Source organism: Talpa occidentalis, unplaced genomic scaffold (assembly GCF_014898055.3).
Source record: "Talpa occidentalis isolate TD23 unplaced genomic scaffold, MPIMG_talOcc4v2.1 talOcc4.16, whole genome shotgun sequence".
NCBI lineage: Eukaryota > Metazoa > Chordata > Mammalia > Eulipotyphla > Talpidae > Talpa > Talpa occidentalis.
In genome coordinates, this window is record NW_023601653.1 from 47,252,293 (window position 1) to 47,269,695 (window position 17,403).

The 17,403-nt window shown below is 48.1% G+C and overlaps 1 protein-coding gene across 1 annotated transcript; it reads right to left on the reverse strand.

The window, feature by feature from the left end:
• Positions 1-3,574: 3,574 nt before the first annotated feature.
• Positions 3,575-7,909, reverse strand: LOC119246951 (zinc finger protein 613-like). Its single transcript, XM_037513188.1, is given in 2 exon segments — positions 3,575-5,265; positions 7,675-7,909. Coding segments are annotated over 2 exon segments (1,926 nt in total).
• Between the last annotated feature and the right edge of the window lie 9,494 nt (positions 7,910-17,403).

Sequence of the window (17,403 nt, forward strand, 5' to 3'; positions counted from 1 at the left end):
GTTGAATGACTGCGTCCCGGAACAAGTATCCAGATGGCTAAACCTACGTGATTGAAAATACAAGTTGCAGTGAATTTATCCAATAATCCAGGGTTTGTGATGGAAATGAAAGGCAGCTACTGCAAAGCAAATGTCTATTTCTTCTCTAAGCAGAAATTGGTGTTTATTTTTCCTGCAGGATTTTATTGGATCAAGAGGATCACTCTGGCAGTGAAGGGACAAGAGTCCCACTGAGATTAAGAAGGAAGGATAAGGAAGGTCACATCGGATTAAAAAGGTCACAGAGATGAGATCTTTGAAATAATGGCAACTCTCAAATGTGAGAAGTGTGTGAACAAATACTAGTTCTTCTCCAGAACAGTCCAAGGAGATTAACCTCCTTTCACCTCCTCCATCGTAGACCAAGGTTCTCATGCCTTTTATTTTACTTACCCTGGGGATCCTATTCCTTTGCGCTCCCTCTTTTATACTGATGCAGATATTGAGTCTAAAAACTCTATACAAAAATGTCCTTTGAACAATTTTATTTGCCTCCTAGTTGTTTTAAACGATTTTTTTTAAATTTATGCACAAAAGAGCTAGGGTTTAAGCCAGTGGTGTGGAGGGTGAGAGGAGTCACCAGAGACAGAGTGGGGAACAGAACAGGCAGATCTACTGAAACACACTGCTGAGGGGAGCAACGGGCATGACAGGAGAGGTCTGCTGTGCCATGTGGATCAGCTCTCTGGCCAGAGATGGAACTTGTGCTGTAGTGGCTGAAGATAGCTTCATAGTGTTGAGACTTAAACCCTTGTGCCATCGGGGAGGCCCTAATTGCTCATTTTCTACAATGACAAAATACTGCTTTCTGGTCAAGTAACCTTTATCTTCCAAATCAATGTATGAGTCACTTGTCCTTTGTTGGGAAGAATGTGATTTTTACAAACCCACACCATGAACAGACTGCTCTTTGGTGATGAGTCCTACATCCCCACTGGCCGATAAGGCAGCCATCAGTCACATGTCCTCACCAAACTGGGACACTGAGGCCAGGGATAATGAGACACTAATGGAACTTTAAATCCCACTTTAGTTCATTTATATTTAAATGGCCACATGTAGCTAGTGGCTACTGAATTAGTGAAAAACTATCCAGGAATTCATACTCTCTCTGGGGAAAGAAGATATCGGCATTTTATTGAAAAGTATTTGTGGCCTGAGTTACTTATACATTGTACTAGGAATCCTTTCCCCTCTTCCATTGAAGTAATACTCTTCTTGGGGGAAATGGATTTTTGAATTTTTCTAGCTCTGCCTTCTATTAAATACAAACCCCGTGACCCCGTGACTCCATGTCCATTTCACCTGACGTAGAGAGAGGTTACATGCTCAGTTAGTGGAGTATGAATATATTGATTCCACATAATTCAGCTGATTCTGTTCATTCCAGATGGGTGATGACATCTTTTTCATGAATCACAAGCTGTCAAAAAATACAACTTAAATGCTTAATGCCAGAAATCTCAGTAAAATTTTTTACAGAAATGTAATTTGATCCATATGTATAGTTTTAAATTTTCTAGTGGCACATTGTGAAAAATAATTAAGAAGTGTTGAAATGAATTTCAATCATATATTTAACCCAACATATCCCAAATGTTATTTCCACAAATAATTATTAAAACTGTATTTGCTGTTCAATTTTTAACTAAGTTTGTGGCATCTAGTACACATTCTACACTTAATTTCTGACTAGTCCCATCTCAAGTGCTGAACAATTCCTGACATATGGCTACCCTACTCGATCACTTAGAATTAAGCAGTGCACCCATCTTCTATGGGACATACCTTGTCTTACCTGCCAGAGCAATTTCAGGCAGTCTTAGGAAGAGAGGGTAGATTGAAATTCACCTTCTGAATTCCTTTCCTACATATGAGCATTAGAAATGATGTCCTGGGCCTCCCCTAGTCGTGCAGGCAGTTGAGCACAGCACTGTGAAGCTGTCCTGCAGGCTCTGCAGTGCTGGTTCGATCCCGGCCGGCCGGTGAGGGTCCCACATGGCACAGCAGACCTCTCCTGTCGTGCCCACTGCTCCCCTTAGCAGTGTATTTTGCCATTCTGCTTGTTCTGTTTCCCACTCTGTCTCTGGTGGGTCCTCTCACCCTCCTGCACATCTGGCCTGCACCCCAGTTCTTGTATAAATAAATAAATAAATCTTTAAAAAAGAAAGAAAAAGAAATGATGTCCTGGTGAAGTGTTAGAAGAAAAGTTGTCAATGTTAGTCGGGTTGGTTGCTCTGGAAAGCAGGACTCCCTGGCATTGTAATAACCAGTGAGGGACTTGATTCCCTAGAGAATGTGGGGGTGTGAATTTTCTTCTTTAGACCTTTTGTAATATTTCTAAAGACTAGCCATTCTTTTTAAGATCATCAGACTACACACTTAAGAAAAGGTCTGTGGCACTGTAACTTTATATTCATTAATAAATAGCCATGACCTCAGCCCACTTCACTGTCCTGCTCAGCTGATAGAGTGCCAGGCAAAGGGAGGTATTTGAGAAATATTCACTAGATGAACAGACGGTCAATGTAAGCCTGTTGTTTAGTAGTTGCCCTTGCTTCTACAAAGGCCTAAAAATTAACAATAGAGGTACTTGTTTTCAATTCATTCTTCACAGTCCTTAAGTAATAGAACAGATGATGTGTCTCAAACTCCACTAATCAAATACTGCCTTTTACCACCAGTTCTTATAGTTTTTAATTTCTAGCAACATCCAGATGTGATCATCATCTCTTCATAAATCTCAGACATTCCAAACAAAATTGAACAACATTCAGGGTGCTCCAGATCGCTGTCTCTGCACCAAGCACGTATTTCACACAGGAGGAGTTTAGGACTCCCCAGTGTCTGCCTACACGTGACTTCTCAGTACACACGTGTCAGCTGCGTCATTCCGTCTTGTTCTACATAGTGCCTGGCCCAGGGCAGAAGCTCAAAACAAATGCCGCAGGGAATGACTCACAACCCAGAGCTTGGATTTCGGTCATCAGCCATGGCAAGATTCTTTTTCCCTGATAAAGCAGGACTTGATTTTTAAGCTGGACATAACCTTTATTGGATTAAGGGAATGCACTTGAGGCATAGGAGAGGACAAGGGACCCACATCCAGGAGAGCAGAGCAGGAATGATGATGCTGAGTCCCATGTCTCCATTCATCATGTCGCACAGGAAGCAGGAGCTTTGAGATGGTGACAACATTAGACCTGGGGTCACACATAAGGGCACACAGAGACATTCAGGGGGCGCTCACCATCACACACTTCACACGCTCACCTCCACTTTTAGAGTGAGGGTATTTTCTTCCACTAATGAGGTTTATCCATTAGGTTTATCCATTATCCAGCAAGTGGTGCCCAAAGTGGGCACATAAGGAAAATTTTCTCTCATTCAGGGACAGCTATGAGTTCATGGATGGTCCGGGACCTGGAATGCAAGGACAGAGCCTAGCGTTCCACAAAAGCTCTTCTAGTCACTGCATCCACGCAATTTTGCTCAGTAGACACTTGTTGGCCATACAAGGAGTTAGAGGTTTTATTCAAGGGTTGTCCACTTTGACTATCACCATGTATTCCTGATCACTGAAGGCACTGCCACACTCACTGCATCCAGCAGGTTTCTCTTCTGTGCAAATTCTGTTACCTGCTGACAGTGCACACCTGACCGGCAGCTGGCCCGCGACAGCTGTGTTCTCCTCTGCCGGGAACCTGCTGATGTGTGATGTCTGGGCTGCCACTGTGGGTGTCTTCACGGCCACCACAGCAGAGTCCTTCTTCTCTATGCCATCACTTGAATGTGATGAGTTGTGACTCTTAGAGAAAGGATTTTCCAACTTGTCTGAGCCTATACATTTCTCTCTGGCATGCAGCATTCTCATATGGTAAACCAGGCATGACAAGTGAGAAAACGCTTTCCCACAGTCAGAGCACCTGTAGGGTCTCTCTCCTGTGTGGGTTCTCCGATGTCTGTTGAGGCATGACTTATCTCTGAATGCTTTCCCACAGTCACTGCAGTGATAGGGTTTCTCTCCTGTGTGAATTCTCTGATGGTTAATGAGGCCAGACTCTTGCAAACAGGATTTTCCACATTCAGTGCATATGAAGGGCATCTTTCCAGTGTGAAATCTCTGATGTGATTTGAGGCATGTTTTCTGGCTGAAGCCTTTCCCACATTTGGTACATACATAAGGTTTCTCTCCAGTATGAATGTGTCAATGTATGAGGAGATTACCCTTCTGGATGAAGCCCTTCCCACATTCATGGCATAGATAAGGCTTCTCTGCAGTGTGAGTTCGCTGATGGACAATGAGATTGCCCTTCTGATTGAAGCCTTTTCCACAGTCATTGCATATGTACGACTTCTCTCCCGTATGAGTTTTCTGATGTGCGTTGAGCTGTGATTTCCATTGAAACACCTTGTCACAGTCACTGCATCCATAAGGTTTCTCTCTGATATGAGTTCTCTGATGTTCAGTGAGTCTGGACTTCCTGGAGAAGGCTTGGTCACAGAGACTGCATCCGTGAGGTTTCTCTCCTGTGTGAACTCTCTCATGATTAACAAGTCGAGACTTCTTGATGAAGCCTTTTCCACATTCATTGCATACACAGGGTTTCTCTCCTGTGTGCATTTTCTGATGAGTAAGTAGCTGTGACTTCTTGGGGAAGGCTCTGTCACAGTCAGAGCAGTTGTACTGTTTCTCCCTTAAATGGGTTTTCTGATGTTCAGTCAGCCTGGACTTTCTGGAGAAAGCTTTCCCACACTTACCACAGACATGAGGTCTCTCCCCTGTGTGAACTCTCTCATGATCAATGAGATGAGACTTCTTGAGGAAGGCTTTCATACACTCCTTGCATACGTGGGGCTTAGCTGTCTGCTGAGTTCTTTGATGCTTAACCAATTGTGAATTTGTGTTCACAGTACTTCCACACTCAGGAAACTTAACTTCAGTGTGAAATGGCTCATGCTTTGCATTAAAGGATTTTGCATCTCCGTTAATCTCAACCGAGATTTTTATGTCACAGTTTCTGTTCCGGTTTGCTAAACTGAAATTTGATTTCATTGTATTTCCATGTATGTCAAATATATGATGATTTAGCTTGAAAGGAAAATTACTTTTATTCCGATGAACAACATTTCCCAATGTAGTATGTTTAGGGCATTATTCTATTCTCTTTGGACATCTTTGATGTTGCAAGCATCCCTGTAGGTGACCGTTAACTTTCTTGATACCTAGGAAAGAAGGAAATAAAGACTCCGTGAGCTTGGTAGAAAGGAAATAAAGACTCCGTGAGCTTGGTAGAAAATAAAACTACTTCACAAATGTCTTTATGCAGGCTGGCTCATTACCAACAACACTATGGCCTCAGTTTAAAGAAAATCCAAGTAGATATGTTTGTTACCACTTAGACAAGGATAAAAGGCAATAACACAGATAAAGAAAACAAAAGATAAAAAGTCAGTGTATAAACAAGGGTCTAGCATTCAAAATGAATATGTATAGATTTGGCTGCTTTCTAAGTCTGACCTTGGAAACCATGCTGAGATAGTAAAATAAAATCAAGATACTGTTAGTTCCAGGCCAAGGATAGAGGGATATTTGTTTCAACACATTCATATAGCCACAAATCCTTGTTAAAGCATGACTGTACTGTTGATGAAGCCATAGAGACATACTCCTTGTTTTCACTGAGTATATGGTCCAGTTAGGGAGAGCCGGATGAGAAAGCAACAATAAAGCAGACACACATTGTGAAAAGTGGTTTGTGGGAGCACTGAAGAACAAGGTAGAGAAAATCAGAGCGTAATCTGGAGAGAGAACACACAGGATCACTCATGACTTCAACGTTGGGGAACAATTAATAAGTGTCAAGTTTCATTCCTAATTATTTGACTTGGGCCACTGGTTAGCTTGCCTTTCAGTGAGATGGGGCCTATTATTGTGTATTGGAATGTGAGCAGATGAAGTATGCATTTAAGAGTCTATCAACCTCCAGATGGGTCTCACATGTCCAACAGAAACATGAAGAACTCAGCTGGATATGTAAGTCTTGAGAAAGCTCTTAACTGAGATAACAATATGAAAATCATTACCAAGGAAATATTACAGGGGAGTGGATAAGGCCATATTTGGAAAAATGTGACTGAATAAAGGAGTTCTGGACCAAATTTATAGCTACTGTAACTAACATGAAGAGTTCAGCTTTAAAAAATCCACTGGAAGCACCAGATACCAGTGGCGAGACAGGATAGCTGAGGAAGTTCTCTGCCATTAATGAAGACTCGGGTCAAAATGAATTTGCAGCAGGGGGAGGCTGGGGAGAGCCATCGAGAGCAGCTCTGCCTCTCACCCTCCCAGCCCCAGTTTTTAATCAAAAGTCTGAACAAAAGAACAAGAAAATAGCTCGCAATTGTGTTTTAGCTTATGCAGATGAATAAGTTACTGCTGAAAATAAGCTTTCCTGGTTAGTAGGGAACATGTGCAGAAGCCAGCACATCCTCAGAGAACAGGAGTCAGCTCTGGGAAGAAGTTCTGCTTGCAGAACTTCTAACATCCTGGGACTCCATATGCAGAGTGAATGGGTGCTCTCCAAAGACCTTTGCATTATGCATAATGCAGCTCCCATCTTACCAGCCCTGCTCTGAGGGAGATAAGCAGACACAGGTATCAGGAACTATTATCCCAAAGAGGTTTCACGACTAAGGCCCACCTGACTCCACCACTGGCAGCTGCTGATTAACTGAATTTGTGCCATTCCCCACTCAGAGTGGTGGCACTGCAAAACCCAATCTGACCAATCGGTTGGTTTCCATGACAACCAACACTCAATCTGAAGCATCCAGCCCTGCGGCCCTGTCTCATCAGCACACAGAGGCTCTCATCACTCCTGGAGAATGCAAGGGTGGAGCTCTCTTGTCAAGAACTGGAAACCAAAGCCAAACATGACACAACAGGCTCCTGTCACCCCTACACTCAGGAAACTCCAACGGATTTGGGGGCTCCATGCCAGGAACATAGAGGTCAAGTGTCACACTAGGGGAGTGGCATCTTGTCTGCCACTTTGAACTTGTATACGTGCAACAGCTGAACTGTTCACATTTCAGTTCATGATCCCCAAACCCTAATATGATCTTCCTTTAAGAGCCCACACACACAGTTTCTCCCCCTTCTCCATGGGGGTCTTGCCTTCCGTGGACTCAGTTACCTGCTGCCCTAGTGATGAGAGGGCAACAGCAGTCTAAAGAATTACAATAAAATATTATCAGAGCGGCTACATGCACCTAACCTTTATTGCAATAGATGGCTGCAACTTTCTGTCTTATTACCCAAAGGGGCGAGCAGGTGCCATGGCCAGGAGTCAGGGCTGCAGTCAAGCATGTCTGCTTGGAGAGCAGCAGTGAGGTGGAAGCACATGGCAAGGGAAGCAGAAGGGAGAGCAGCGACAGTGTGATGGCAGGCAGAGAATGGGCAGACCGGAGCATTCCAGGAACCCAGAGTGCAGGGAGGAATCAAGCCCTGGCTGAGACACATAGGGATGGACTCCCAAGAAGAGAGAGGGTCCTCGAAGCATCCGGGAGAAACAGAGCTCCACTCGGGCTGATCCCAGGAGGCTCTGCTTACTCATGCTCAGACACCCTCACCGGTGGGACATCCCAGAATCACGACCGCCTGGCGGGTCCTCACGCCCCTGGACGCACCCAAGTGGGCCCTTCCGCATCCACTGTCCATGGCCATCGTCACATCAGTGTGGAGAGTGCCTGCAGCTCGCTGACTTGAAACCTTGTGCGCAGGAAATGGCAGCAGAGTCAGGCTCACCCAGTGGGCGCCAGCACCGGCACATCCTGCTGCAGAGCTGGGCACTGGGCAGAGCCGCATTGCCGATGCCTGGTTCCATGGTGCATGACTTTACCGCAGTGCTGCACAGAGTGAGTGCTCTGAGTCACGGGGACCCCACAGGTGCAGACCTGTTGGCCCCATTTTCCCAACGGTATGGGTTCACTTCGCATCTCTGTCACCTTTAGGTGACTCTTGCGATGTTTCAGACTTTTCTGAAACTTTTCTGCTGTGATCAGTGACTGTTTGGGGGACCCACTGACCACGGAAGACAACGCACTTCATGAATAGATGTGCAGTGCTGACGCTCCAGTGTCCGGCAGTCCCTTCATGTCCCGCCCTGTCCCAGGGACACACCATGTTGACAAGAGTCCAGTGATTAAGTCCACAGTGAAAGGTGGAGTCGGGTAACCCTCACATTAAATTCCAAGTTCTTAGCAAAGCAGGGAGACAAAGAAGTTGAGCCAAAAGCTGAGTGGCTGAAAGCCAGGCCTCACAGGCCTATCAGTTCACCAAGCTCTGAATGCAAAGGAATGACCCTTGAAGGGAACTGGAAGTTGCTCCAGTGAACACAGGAATGGTAAGAAAGTGAAACAGCCTCGCTGCTGGTAAGGAGGAATGTCTGAGTGGACCAGACAGAAGATCAAACCAGCCAAAATTTCCAAAGCTTGATCCAGAGCAAACCCCAATTCTCTTCGATTCTATGATACTGGGCAAAGGGAGAAAGCTGCAGAAGAAAAATGTGAGGCCAACGGAGGTTGGTGAGGGAAGGAAGCCCTTCTCACAGAAAAGAGCAGGGGGGAGCAGCAAGGGCCCAGGCAGGAGCTACAGCAACTTGTCCAGAAGGTGGGCTGAAGAGGTGGCCACGCAAACACCAAGTTTTCAAGCAGACACACGATTTTATAGTGGAAGAACCACCACTAGGACTTTGATAGCTGGAGAGGAGAAGTCAAAGACTGGTTCAAAGGCATCAAAGGACAGGCTGACTTCCTAGGGGCTAATGCAGATGTGATTGTAAATTGAAGCCAAAGCTCAATGACCATTCCAAAACATGTCAGGAACAAAAATTAAAAAGTAACAATAACAATCTTGCCTGGGCCTTAAAAATGTTACAGATACTCTGCTTACATTCTAGAAACAGAGCAGCAAAGTCCAGATGGCAGCACAACTGTTCACAAAACAGTTAACTGAATATTTGATGCACGCGATGGAGACCTACTGCTCAGGAAAAAAAAAAAAAGAATCCTCTCAAAATAGTACTATTCACTGTCAATGCACCTGATCACCCAAGGACTCTGATGGAGGGACAGGAAAGGAATACTGTCTTCATGCTGTTCACATGATATTCACTCTGCAACAAATGGATCAAGAAGTCATTTCAACTGTCAAGTCTCATTATTAAGAAACATGCTTTGTCAGGTTATAGCTGTTCCCGAGAGTGATTCCTGATGGATCTGGGCAAAGTCAATCGAAAACTTTCTGGGAATGATTCACCATTGTAGATGCATTAAGGACATTTGTGATTCAAGGCAAGAGGTCAAAATAACAGTATTCCCAGGTGTTTGGAAGAAGTTGATTTCAACCCACAAGGATGATATCGAGAGCTTCAAGACTGCAGAGGAAGGAGGAAGGAAGCAGATGGATGGAAATAGCAAGAGACCTAGAATCAGAAGTGCAGTTGGAAGGCATGACTGACTAGCTACCATCTCATGATAAAACTTGAACAAGAATGAAGATGTGCTTCTTATGGATGCACAAACAAAGTTATTTCTCGAGCTTAAAACTGTTCCTGGTGAGCCAGGGCCATCTCTCACCAGAAACAGTTGTGTGCATCAAATATTCAGTTAATTGTTTTGTGAACAGTTGTGCTACCATCTGGGCTTTGCTGTTCTGTTTCTAGAACATAGGCAGAGTAGCTGTTGAAATGGTGGCAGAGGGTCTAGACTGTGACGTGAACTTACGACAAAGCAGGGCCAGGGGCCGAGAGGACTGACTCCAGTTTTGAAAGCAGCTCTGTGGTTGGAATGCGATCAAGCAGGTTGCCTGAGAAACCTTCCATGAAGGGAAGAGTCCTCCAGTGCAGCAAACCTCACTGTTGTCTTATTTTAAATAACCGCCAGTCACCACTGAGCACTGTCAGCACCAAGGGAAGACCCTCCACCAGTGAAAAGAGTCTGACTTGTGGAAAGCTCAGGTGATAGTAAGCAATTTTTAGCAATAATGTATTTTAAATGAAGAGTTATACTATCTTTTAGATGTAACCAAAAATATCAGTGTAACCTGCACATGTACTACAAAACCCACTTCAAGGCTACTTTTACTCCATGGTGATGGTCTGGACCTGAACCTGTGGGGTCTCAGGTGGTCTGGAAAGGATTTTATTGCCAGAAAGGAGATATTATGTTCTAAGCCAGGGCCATGGAGGGGCCTGAGAATCTCCCCCCTCTTGTACCACACATTCCAGGGCTTTCACCAGCTGAGCAGGAAAGGCCCCTACCAGGCCCTCAGGCCATTGGCCCATCCTCACCCATGGACACCAGGTGGTTGTAGTTCTCCAGCATCACCTCCTCGTACAGGGCCTTCTTCACGGGGGCCAGGAGCCGCCACTCCTCCCGGGTGAAGCACACGGCCACATCCTCCAGGGTCAGCAGGCCCTGTAGGAACACAGTCCCATTTCAGATGGGTGTTTCTCTGGTTATGAGTAGAAGGAACGTGGAGGAAGTTGTTCTGCTCATTTTCACCATGGAAGTTACCCCCTATACCCAGGGGTGTTGGTTTGTTAAAAACACATTGTTATAGGAAGGAAATCTATCTCTGTTCCAAAATCCAGCTCTATTTCTTTTTCTTTTTTTTTTAAGATTTATTTATTCATACATACAAGAACCAGGGTATAGGCCAGATGCATGGGAGGGTGAGAGGATTCACCAGAGATAGAGCTGGGAACAGAATAGGCAGATTGACGATACACTGCTGAGGGGAGCACCGGGCGAGACAGGAAAGGTCTGCCGTGTCATGTGGGAGCCTCGCTGGCCCACCGGGATTAAACCAGTGCTGCAGAGGCTGCAGACAGCTTCACAGCACTGCACTTAACCAGTTGCTCCACCTGGGGAGGCCCAAAATCCAGTTATAACTAAATATTCTGTGACTGTGCAGTCAATCCTCATTCAAAACACCAGAAGTTTATGTAAGTAACCATGCATAAATAAATAAATCTTTAAAAGAAAAAAAGTTCCTGTGACCTTAGACTTGAGACATTCTCTGAGGAAGTGGCCCGGACTTATGACAATTCTCTGAGGAAGTGGCCTGCTTTGTTCTCAGAATCAGAGGCCATCATGACCACCTGGATGGCATGGCTGTCAGAGATTACTGGCTATTACCCAAAAGGCAGTGGGGGAACAGCTTATGGAGGGGAGGGTGGGGGCCTCCAGGGATACATTATGCCCCACCCTAGCCACCCCATCATGTGGCTTCCAGGAACAACATACTCCTCATCTTACAATGTTGAAGTCAGAGTCTCAACTTCCTTCTGCACATATCCTGCTTTCCCAATGGGTACCTTTTCTATTCCATTGTCTGACAAAGCCTCACCCCCCCCCCAGGAAATCAGCCAGGAAAGGAAGGAAAGAATAAAATAATGTCAAAATAAAATAAAGATTAAAATAAAGTCACCTGGTCCTTGATCATTTTCTTCTCTTGCTGGGAGTGGCCAGTACCCTCGATGCTGTGATTTAAGTCTCTTCTCAAACTGCTCCCGGCAATTTCTGGCTAGGAACCTTAGTCTCCCACCTGGGGTACTCCTGGAAGACATACAGGTCACTGTTGCCTCCTCACTTCTCTTGACATAGTCGCTCCTGCAGCCGGGACCTGGGGGCGGAAGGAGGATAGCATTCCTTTAGCGAGCACTGTCCCTCAGTGCCCGGATGCCGTCACTCCCTGGGGCTCATGTCCACCTTTGACAGTCCCTCCCTTTGGTGTCCAGAGGCTACTTGACTGGGGAGTATTTAAAACACGCCCGTGAGATTCCAAATGTGTGGGCACAATCAGACACATGCACTTTTTTTTTTGGTCGATATGTATATATTTTTTTTAAATAACAAATTTTATTTTTATATTCCCCATACAATTGCAGCCCCCCCATTCTGGCCCCAATCCCTCCCCTCCCACCCCCGCCCCCAAAAAGTGTCTCTGGTTCATAGTTTTTTGTTGATTTTGATTTTCACTTTCTTATAGTTATTCATTTTCCTGGTCCCTTATTTAAGTTTTCTAGATTCCTGCTATGACGCATGCACTTTAAAAGAACACAGTAGCAACGCATCTGGGTGTTTCTCTGCTTTTAAGTCCAGCCGCGCCCCCTGCACTGGTGCGGTGTCCTTGCACACCCATGTGCACACACAGCTCGGTCACAGACGGCACAGCAGAGGCCCGTCTCCTTGGCAGCTGCCTGCCCGGCTGACTCTGGCAGGTGTTCAGTCACTGATTCCGACTCCAGCAGGATCGGAAACCCAGGCGTCAGCTGTGCTGTCAGGAGCATGCGTGGCAGGGCCAGCATGGCTGCACCCTGAGGTGGCCTGCCCCCCAACCCCGGGATGCGGCCGGCGCTGCCCCCGTGCGGCCTGGCCACCACCCCGGGAAGGAGACTTGGTTCCTGTCATTACTCCCGAGTTTCAACCCCAGCATTGCGGGGTCGCGGGGTCGCAGCATCGTGGGGTTGGGGGCGGGAGGCCGCTCACTCAGGCCTATTCGCTGAACTTCCAGATAAGACGTCAAAAAGGAAAAAGAAAACGTGCTGTGGCCACACGATGCAGCATCGTGCAGGTGGACAGAAGCACGAACTGACGGCAGCTCCTGCACAGACAAACCTCAACAACCCGGCATGAAAGGATAAAAGGCAGCCACGAGAGACCACCTATTACAGGACCAATTTATAGCAAACGTCCGGAACAGGAGCTTGTCCGAGAAGGGAATCATGGCTACATGAGGGGTGGTGGGGGGGTTCTTTTGGAGGTGAGGGGGAGGCCCTGAAATTGCCTGTGCCAAGTCATGTAAGCGTGAAGACCCTGAAAACAACTCAGTTTTATGTATGTGAATAATGAAGCCGCTGCTATAAATAATCTAGGAGTCAAACTTTAAATACAATATTTAAGGGGATGTGCCTGCAATTCATCTGAAAATACATTTAGAAAACTTTAAAAAAAGATGGGCTAATGACAAGTAGAGGGGAGATACACTGCTAGACCATAAACTCAGCATAAAGTAAAATCTGGGAGGTAGGCATACAGCATTTCAATGTAAAATTCTTTCAAGTTAGCTATTCATTCAAAAACTTCTTTATAAAGTTTTTATAAAGATTTTTTAAAATTTTATAATAAAATCAAGGAGAATGGGACAGCTCCTAATAATAGGAGTTAAGTAAGCAAAGCAGAAACAAAATGTTTTTCATGTAACAGCTCTTTGTAACAGCCAGTAAAAAGAAGAGAAGGAGGAGTGAAAAGGAAAAAGACATTGTTCACAAGGGCAAAAAAACATTAACAGCCGAAGTGCAAGGGGTTAAGTCTCAGCACTGTGAAGCTGTACACAGCCACTAAAGCACATTCCATCCCCATCCACAGAACTACCCACATGGCGCAGAAACCTCTCCTGTCTTTCCTCTGCTCCCCTCAGCATTGGATTTCAGTGGATCCACCTGCTCTGCTCCCACTCTGTCTCTGGTGGATCCTCTCACTCCCTCTCCATCCCCTCCCCCGTGGCCTGCACCCCAGCTCTTGTATACATAAATAAATAAATCTTAAAAAAGCCGAAAGGCAGAGGAGGGGCAGGGAATCAGCCCTGGGGTAAATGCAGAGTCTTCGTCTGTCCTCAAGAGAACTGGGATTTCAGTGTTTAAATTCTGGCTACAAAGCGAGTGATTCCAGTTGTCACGGCACAGGTTTGCCTCCTAATGGGTCTACATTACAGAAATTTAAGAAAAAACTTAAAGTCATTCTTAAAAAAATGATGACTGTTGACAGTATGATATTAAATGAGGCAAATTATACCAGTGTTTCAGCAGTTTATTAAAACTCCGAGAATCAAGCATAGGGAACCTGGATGTGGGAAAATGGAAACACGTGGAAGGCGTCACACACCTTCACCGCAGGGGCTGTCATGGAGCAGCGGCTGATGTCTGAAGGCATCAGGATGCCGTGAAAGGAGATGCTGGTAAGTGCGCGAGCAGGACCCTTGCAGGCAGTGTGGGAGCTGTGTGTGTAGGGCAGCATTTTTTAGAGCTAGGCATGACACTGTTCAGCCATTTTCTGTGTAGCTGCCATTTTAGAATTTTAGGTACTGATGTTCTGCTGTCCTGAGGATGATGACTGCATTCCAGAGATAGCAAGCTCCTTGACCCACCCTCACCCCATCTCCAGTGACCAGTAGTGACTAACTCAGACCATTCCAACTACCAATGGGGGCAAACTGACCATAATTGGAGCTGCATCGGAGCCCAACCAATCAGCTTAGAATTATAGCCGCATGCATGCCAGAGTTAGAAAATGCACTGTTGTAGCCAATGAGTGATTGCCAACATGATTTAATTTTTTTTAACCTGCTTGTAACCTTATGAAAGATCCCTGTTTCTTTTGTTCGGGGCTCTTGGTATCCACCACTGTGTCGGTGCATGTAGTGAGCTCAGGCTCGAGCCTGTAATAAACTCCCTTTTGTTCTTGCATCGGCCATATTGACTTCTTGGGGTGTGTGATGCACGATCTTTGGGCACTACATTTTGGGGGCTACCCCTGTGGGTAGAGGACCCAGGGGGTAGAGGGACCAGGGCCAAGAGGGCCCAGAGGGTAGAGGGCCCAGGGGGAAGAGGGCCCAGAGGGTAGAGGGCCCAGGGGGAAGAGGGCCCAGGCAGTAGAGGGCCCAGGGGGAAGAGGGCCCAGGCAGTAGAGGGCCCAGGGGGAAGAGGGCCTAGGGGGCAGAGTGCCCAGGGCATAGAGGGTCTAGGGGGTAGAGGGTCCAGGGTTTAGAGGGCCCAAGGGGTTGAGGATTCAGGGAGTAGAGGGTCCATGGTGTACAGGGTCCAGAGGGTACAGGGTCCAGGGCCCAGGAACCCCAACCAGCGCCCCCTACCAGCGATAATGCCCCCTACCATTCCAATAATGTCACTCTGGCACCTGAGCAGTTGGGTGGGCGGGATCTGGCTCACCCTGGTCAGAGCCTGGGGCTTCCAGCACTGCTAAGCCAGGTGAGACCTTTTCTCCTTTAGTGAGGCAGGTTGCCCAGGGCTTGCACGTGGGCCTATTTGCGATTTTGGCAAGGGGGAGGTCACCACCTATCTGTGACTACAGGGGGTGTCCTCCCTGACAGTGACCTTGCCCCTCCGCCTAGGGCGTCTTCGGGGCACAGACTGCCACTGGGGGTGTGAGTGCGAGCAGAGGGTGCAGGTGTCCCCAAAGGGGTATACGGCCCCAGACCCCCAAGGGGGTAGAGGGCCCCTGAACCCCAAGGGGGCACAGGTCACCAGACCCCAACAAGCACCCCTTACTGGCTGTTCTGAAAATGTCACTTTTGTGCAACCAGTAGGGTGGGTGGGGTGTGGCTAACCTGAGGTGGAGCCTGGAGCTTCTCAGCACTGCTGGGCTAGGTGAGGCCTTTTCCCCTTCAGTGATGCGGGTTGCCTGGGGCTTGCCCTCCAGCCTATTTGCGATTTTGCCTGAGGGCGCGGTCACAACCTGTCTGTGGCTACAGGGGGTGTCCTGCCTGAAAGTGACCTCGCCCCTCCACCTAGAGCGTCTTCAGCATACAGCAAGCCCCTGGGGGGTGTGAGTGAGCAGAGGGTGCAGGTGTCCCCAAGGGGGAAGAGGACCCCGTTCCCCCAAGGGGGTAGAGGTCCTAGGACCCCCAAGAGGGGGTTAGGGCCCTGAAACCCCACGGGGGAAGAGGGCCCCAAAACCCACAACCAGCGCCCCCTACCTGAGGTTCCGAGAAATGCACTTTTTCACTTGAGCAGTCGGGTGGGCAGGGTCTGGCTCACCCGGGGCGGAGCCTGGGGCTCATCAGCACTGTTGGGCCAGGTGCAGCCTTTATCCTTCAGTGATGCAGGTTGCCCGGGGCTTATGCGCCGGCTGATTTGCTTTTTTAGAAGAGGCCATGGTCACCAATTGTCTGAGGCTACAAGGGAGGTCCTCCCTGAAAGTGACCCCGCCCCTCTGCATAGGGCTCTTCCGCCCACAGCCTGCCACTGGGGACTGTGAGTGAGAGAGGAGGGTACAGGTGTCCCTAAGGGGGAAGAGGGCCCCGTTCACCCAACAGGGTAGGGTTCCCAGGGCCCCCAAGAGGGTCTAGTACCCCGAACCCCCAAGGGGGCAGAGGGCCCCTGAACCGCCAACTGGCGCCCCCTACAGGCGGTTCCAAGAAATGCACTTTTGTACATGTGCAGTCAAGTGGCCAGGGTCTGGCTCACCCGGGGCGGAGCCTGGGGCTCATCAGCGCTTTTGGGCCAAGTGCGGCCTTCTCCCCTTTAGTGGTGCAGGTTGGCCGGCTTTGCATGCTGGCCTATTTGCTATTTTGGAAGAGGCCGGGGTCACCGCTTGTCTGTGGCTACATGGGGGGGGGTCCTCCCTGACAGTGACCCCGGCCCTCCGCCTAGGGCGTCTTTGGCGCACAGCCTGTCCCTGGGGGCTGTGAGTGACAGAGGAGGGTGCAGGCATTCCCAAGGGAGAAGAGGGCCTCGTTCCCCCAAGGGGGTAGAGGTTCACGGACCCCCAAGGGGGTCTAGGGGCCTAAACCCCCAACCAGAGCCCCCTAATTGCAGTTCTGAGAAATGCGCTTTTGCATATGCACAATCGGGTGGGCGGGGTCTGTATCACCCGGGGCGGAGCCAGGGGCTCATGATCGCTGCTGGGCCAAGTGCGGCCTTTCCTTTTCAGTGATGCGGGATTCACGGGGTGTGCGTGTCGGGCTATATGCGATTTTGTAAGACCCCCACAGTCACACTTGTCTGGGCTAAAGGGGGGGGTCCTCTCTGACAGTGACCCCGACCCCCGCCTAGGGCGTCTCGGTGCACAGCCTTCCCAAGGGGGCTATGACAGCGGAAGAGGCAGGTGTCCCCAAGGGGAAGAGGGCCCCGTTCCCCCAAGGAGGTAGAGGTCAACGGACACCCAAGGAGAATTAGGACCCCCAACACTTAAGGAGGAAGAGGGCCCACGAAACCCCACCAGCGCCCCCTACCAGCGGCTCTGAGAAATGCAAGTTTGCGCATGTGCAATCGGGTGTGCGAGGTTTGGCTTACACGGGGCAGAGCCTGGGGCACATCAGTGCTGCTGGGCCAAATGAGGTCTTTTCCCATTGACTGATGCTGGGTTACCTGGGGTTTTGCACACCGCTTCCTCTTCTTCCTCTTCTTCTTCTTCTTCCTCTTCTTCTTCTTCCTATTCACCTTCTTCTTCCTCTTCCTCTTCTTCCTTTTCCTCTTCTTCCTCTTCCTCTTCCTCTTCTTCCTCTTCCTCTCTTCTTCTTCTTCCTCTTCTTCTTCTTCCTCTTCTTCCTCTTCCTCT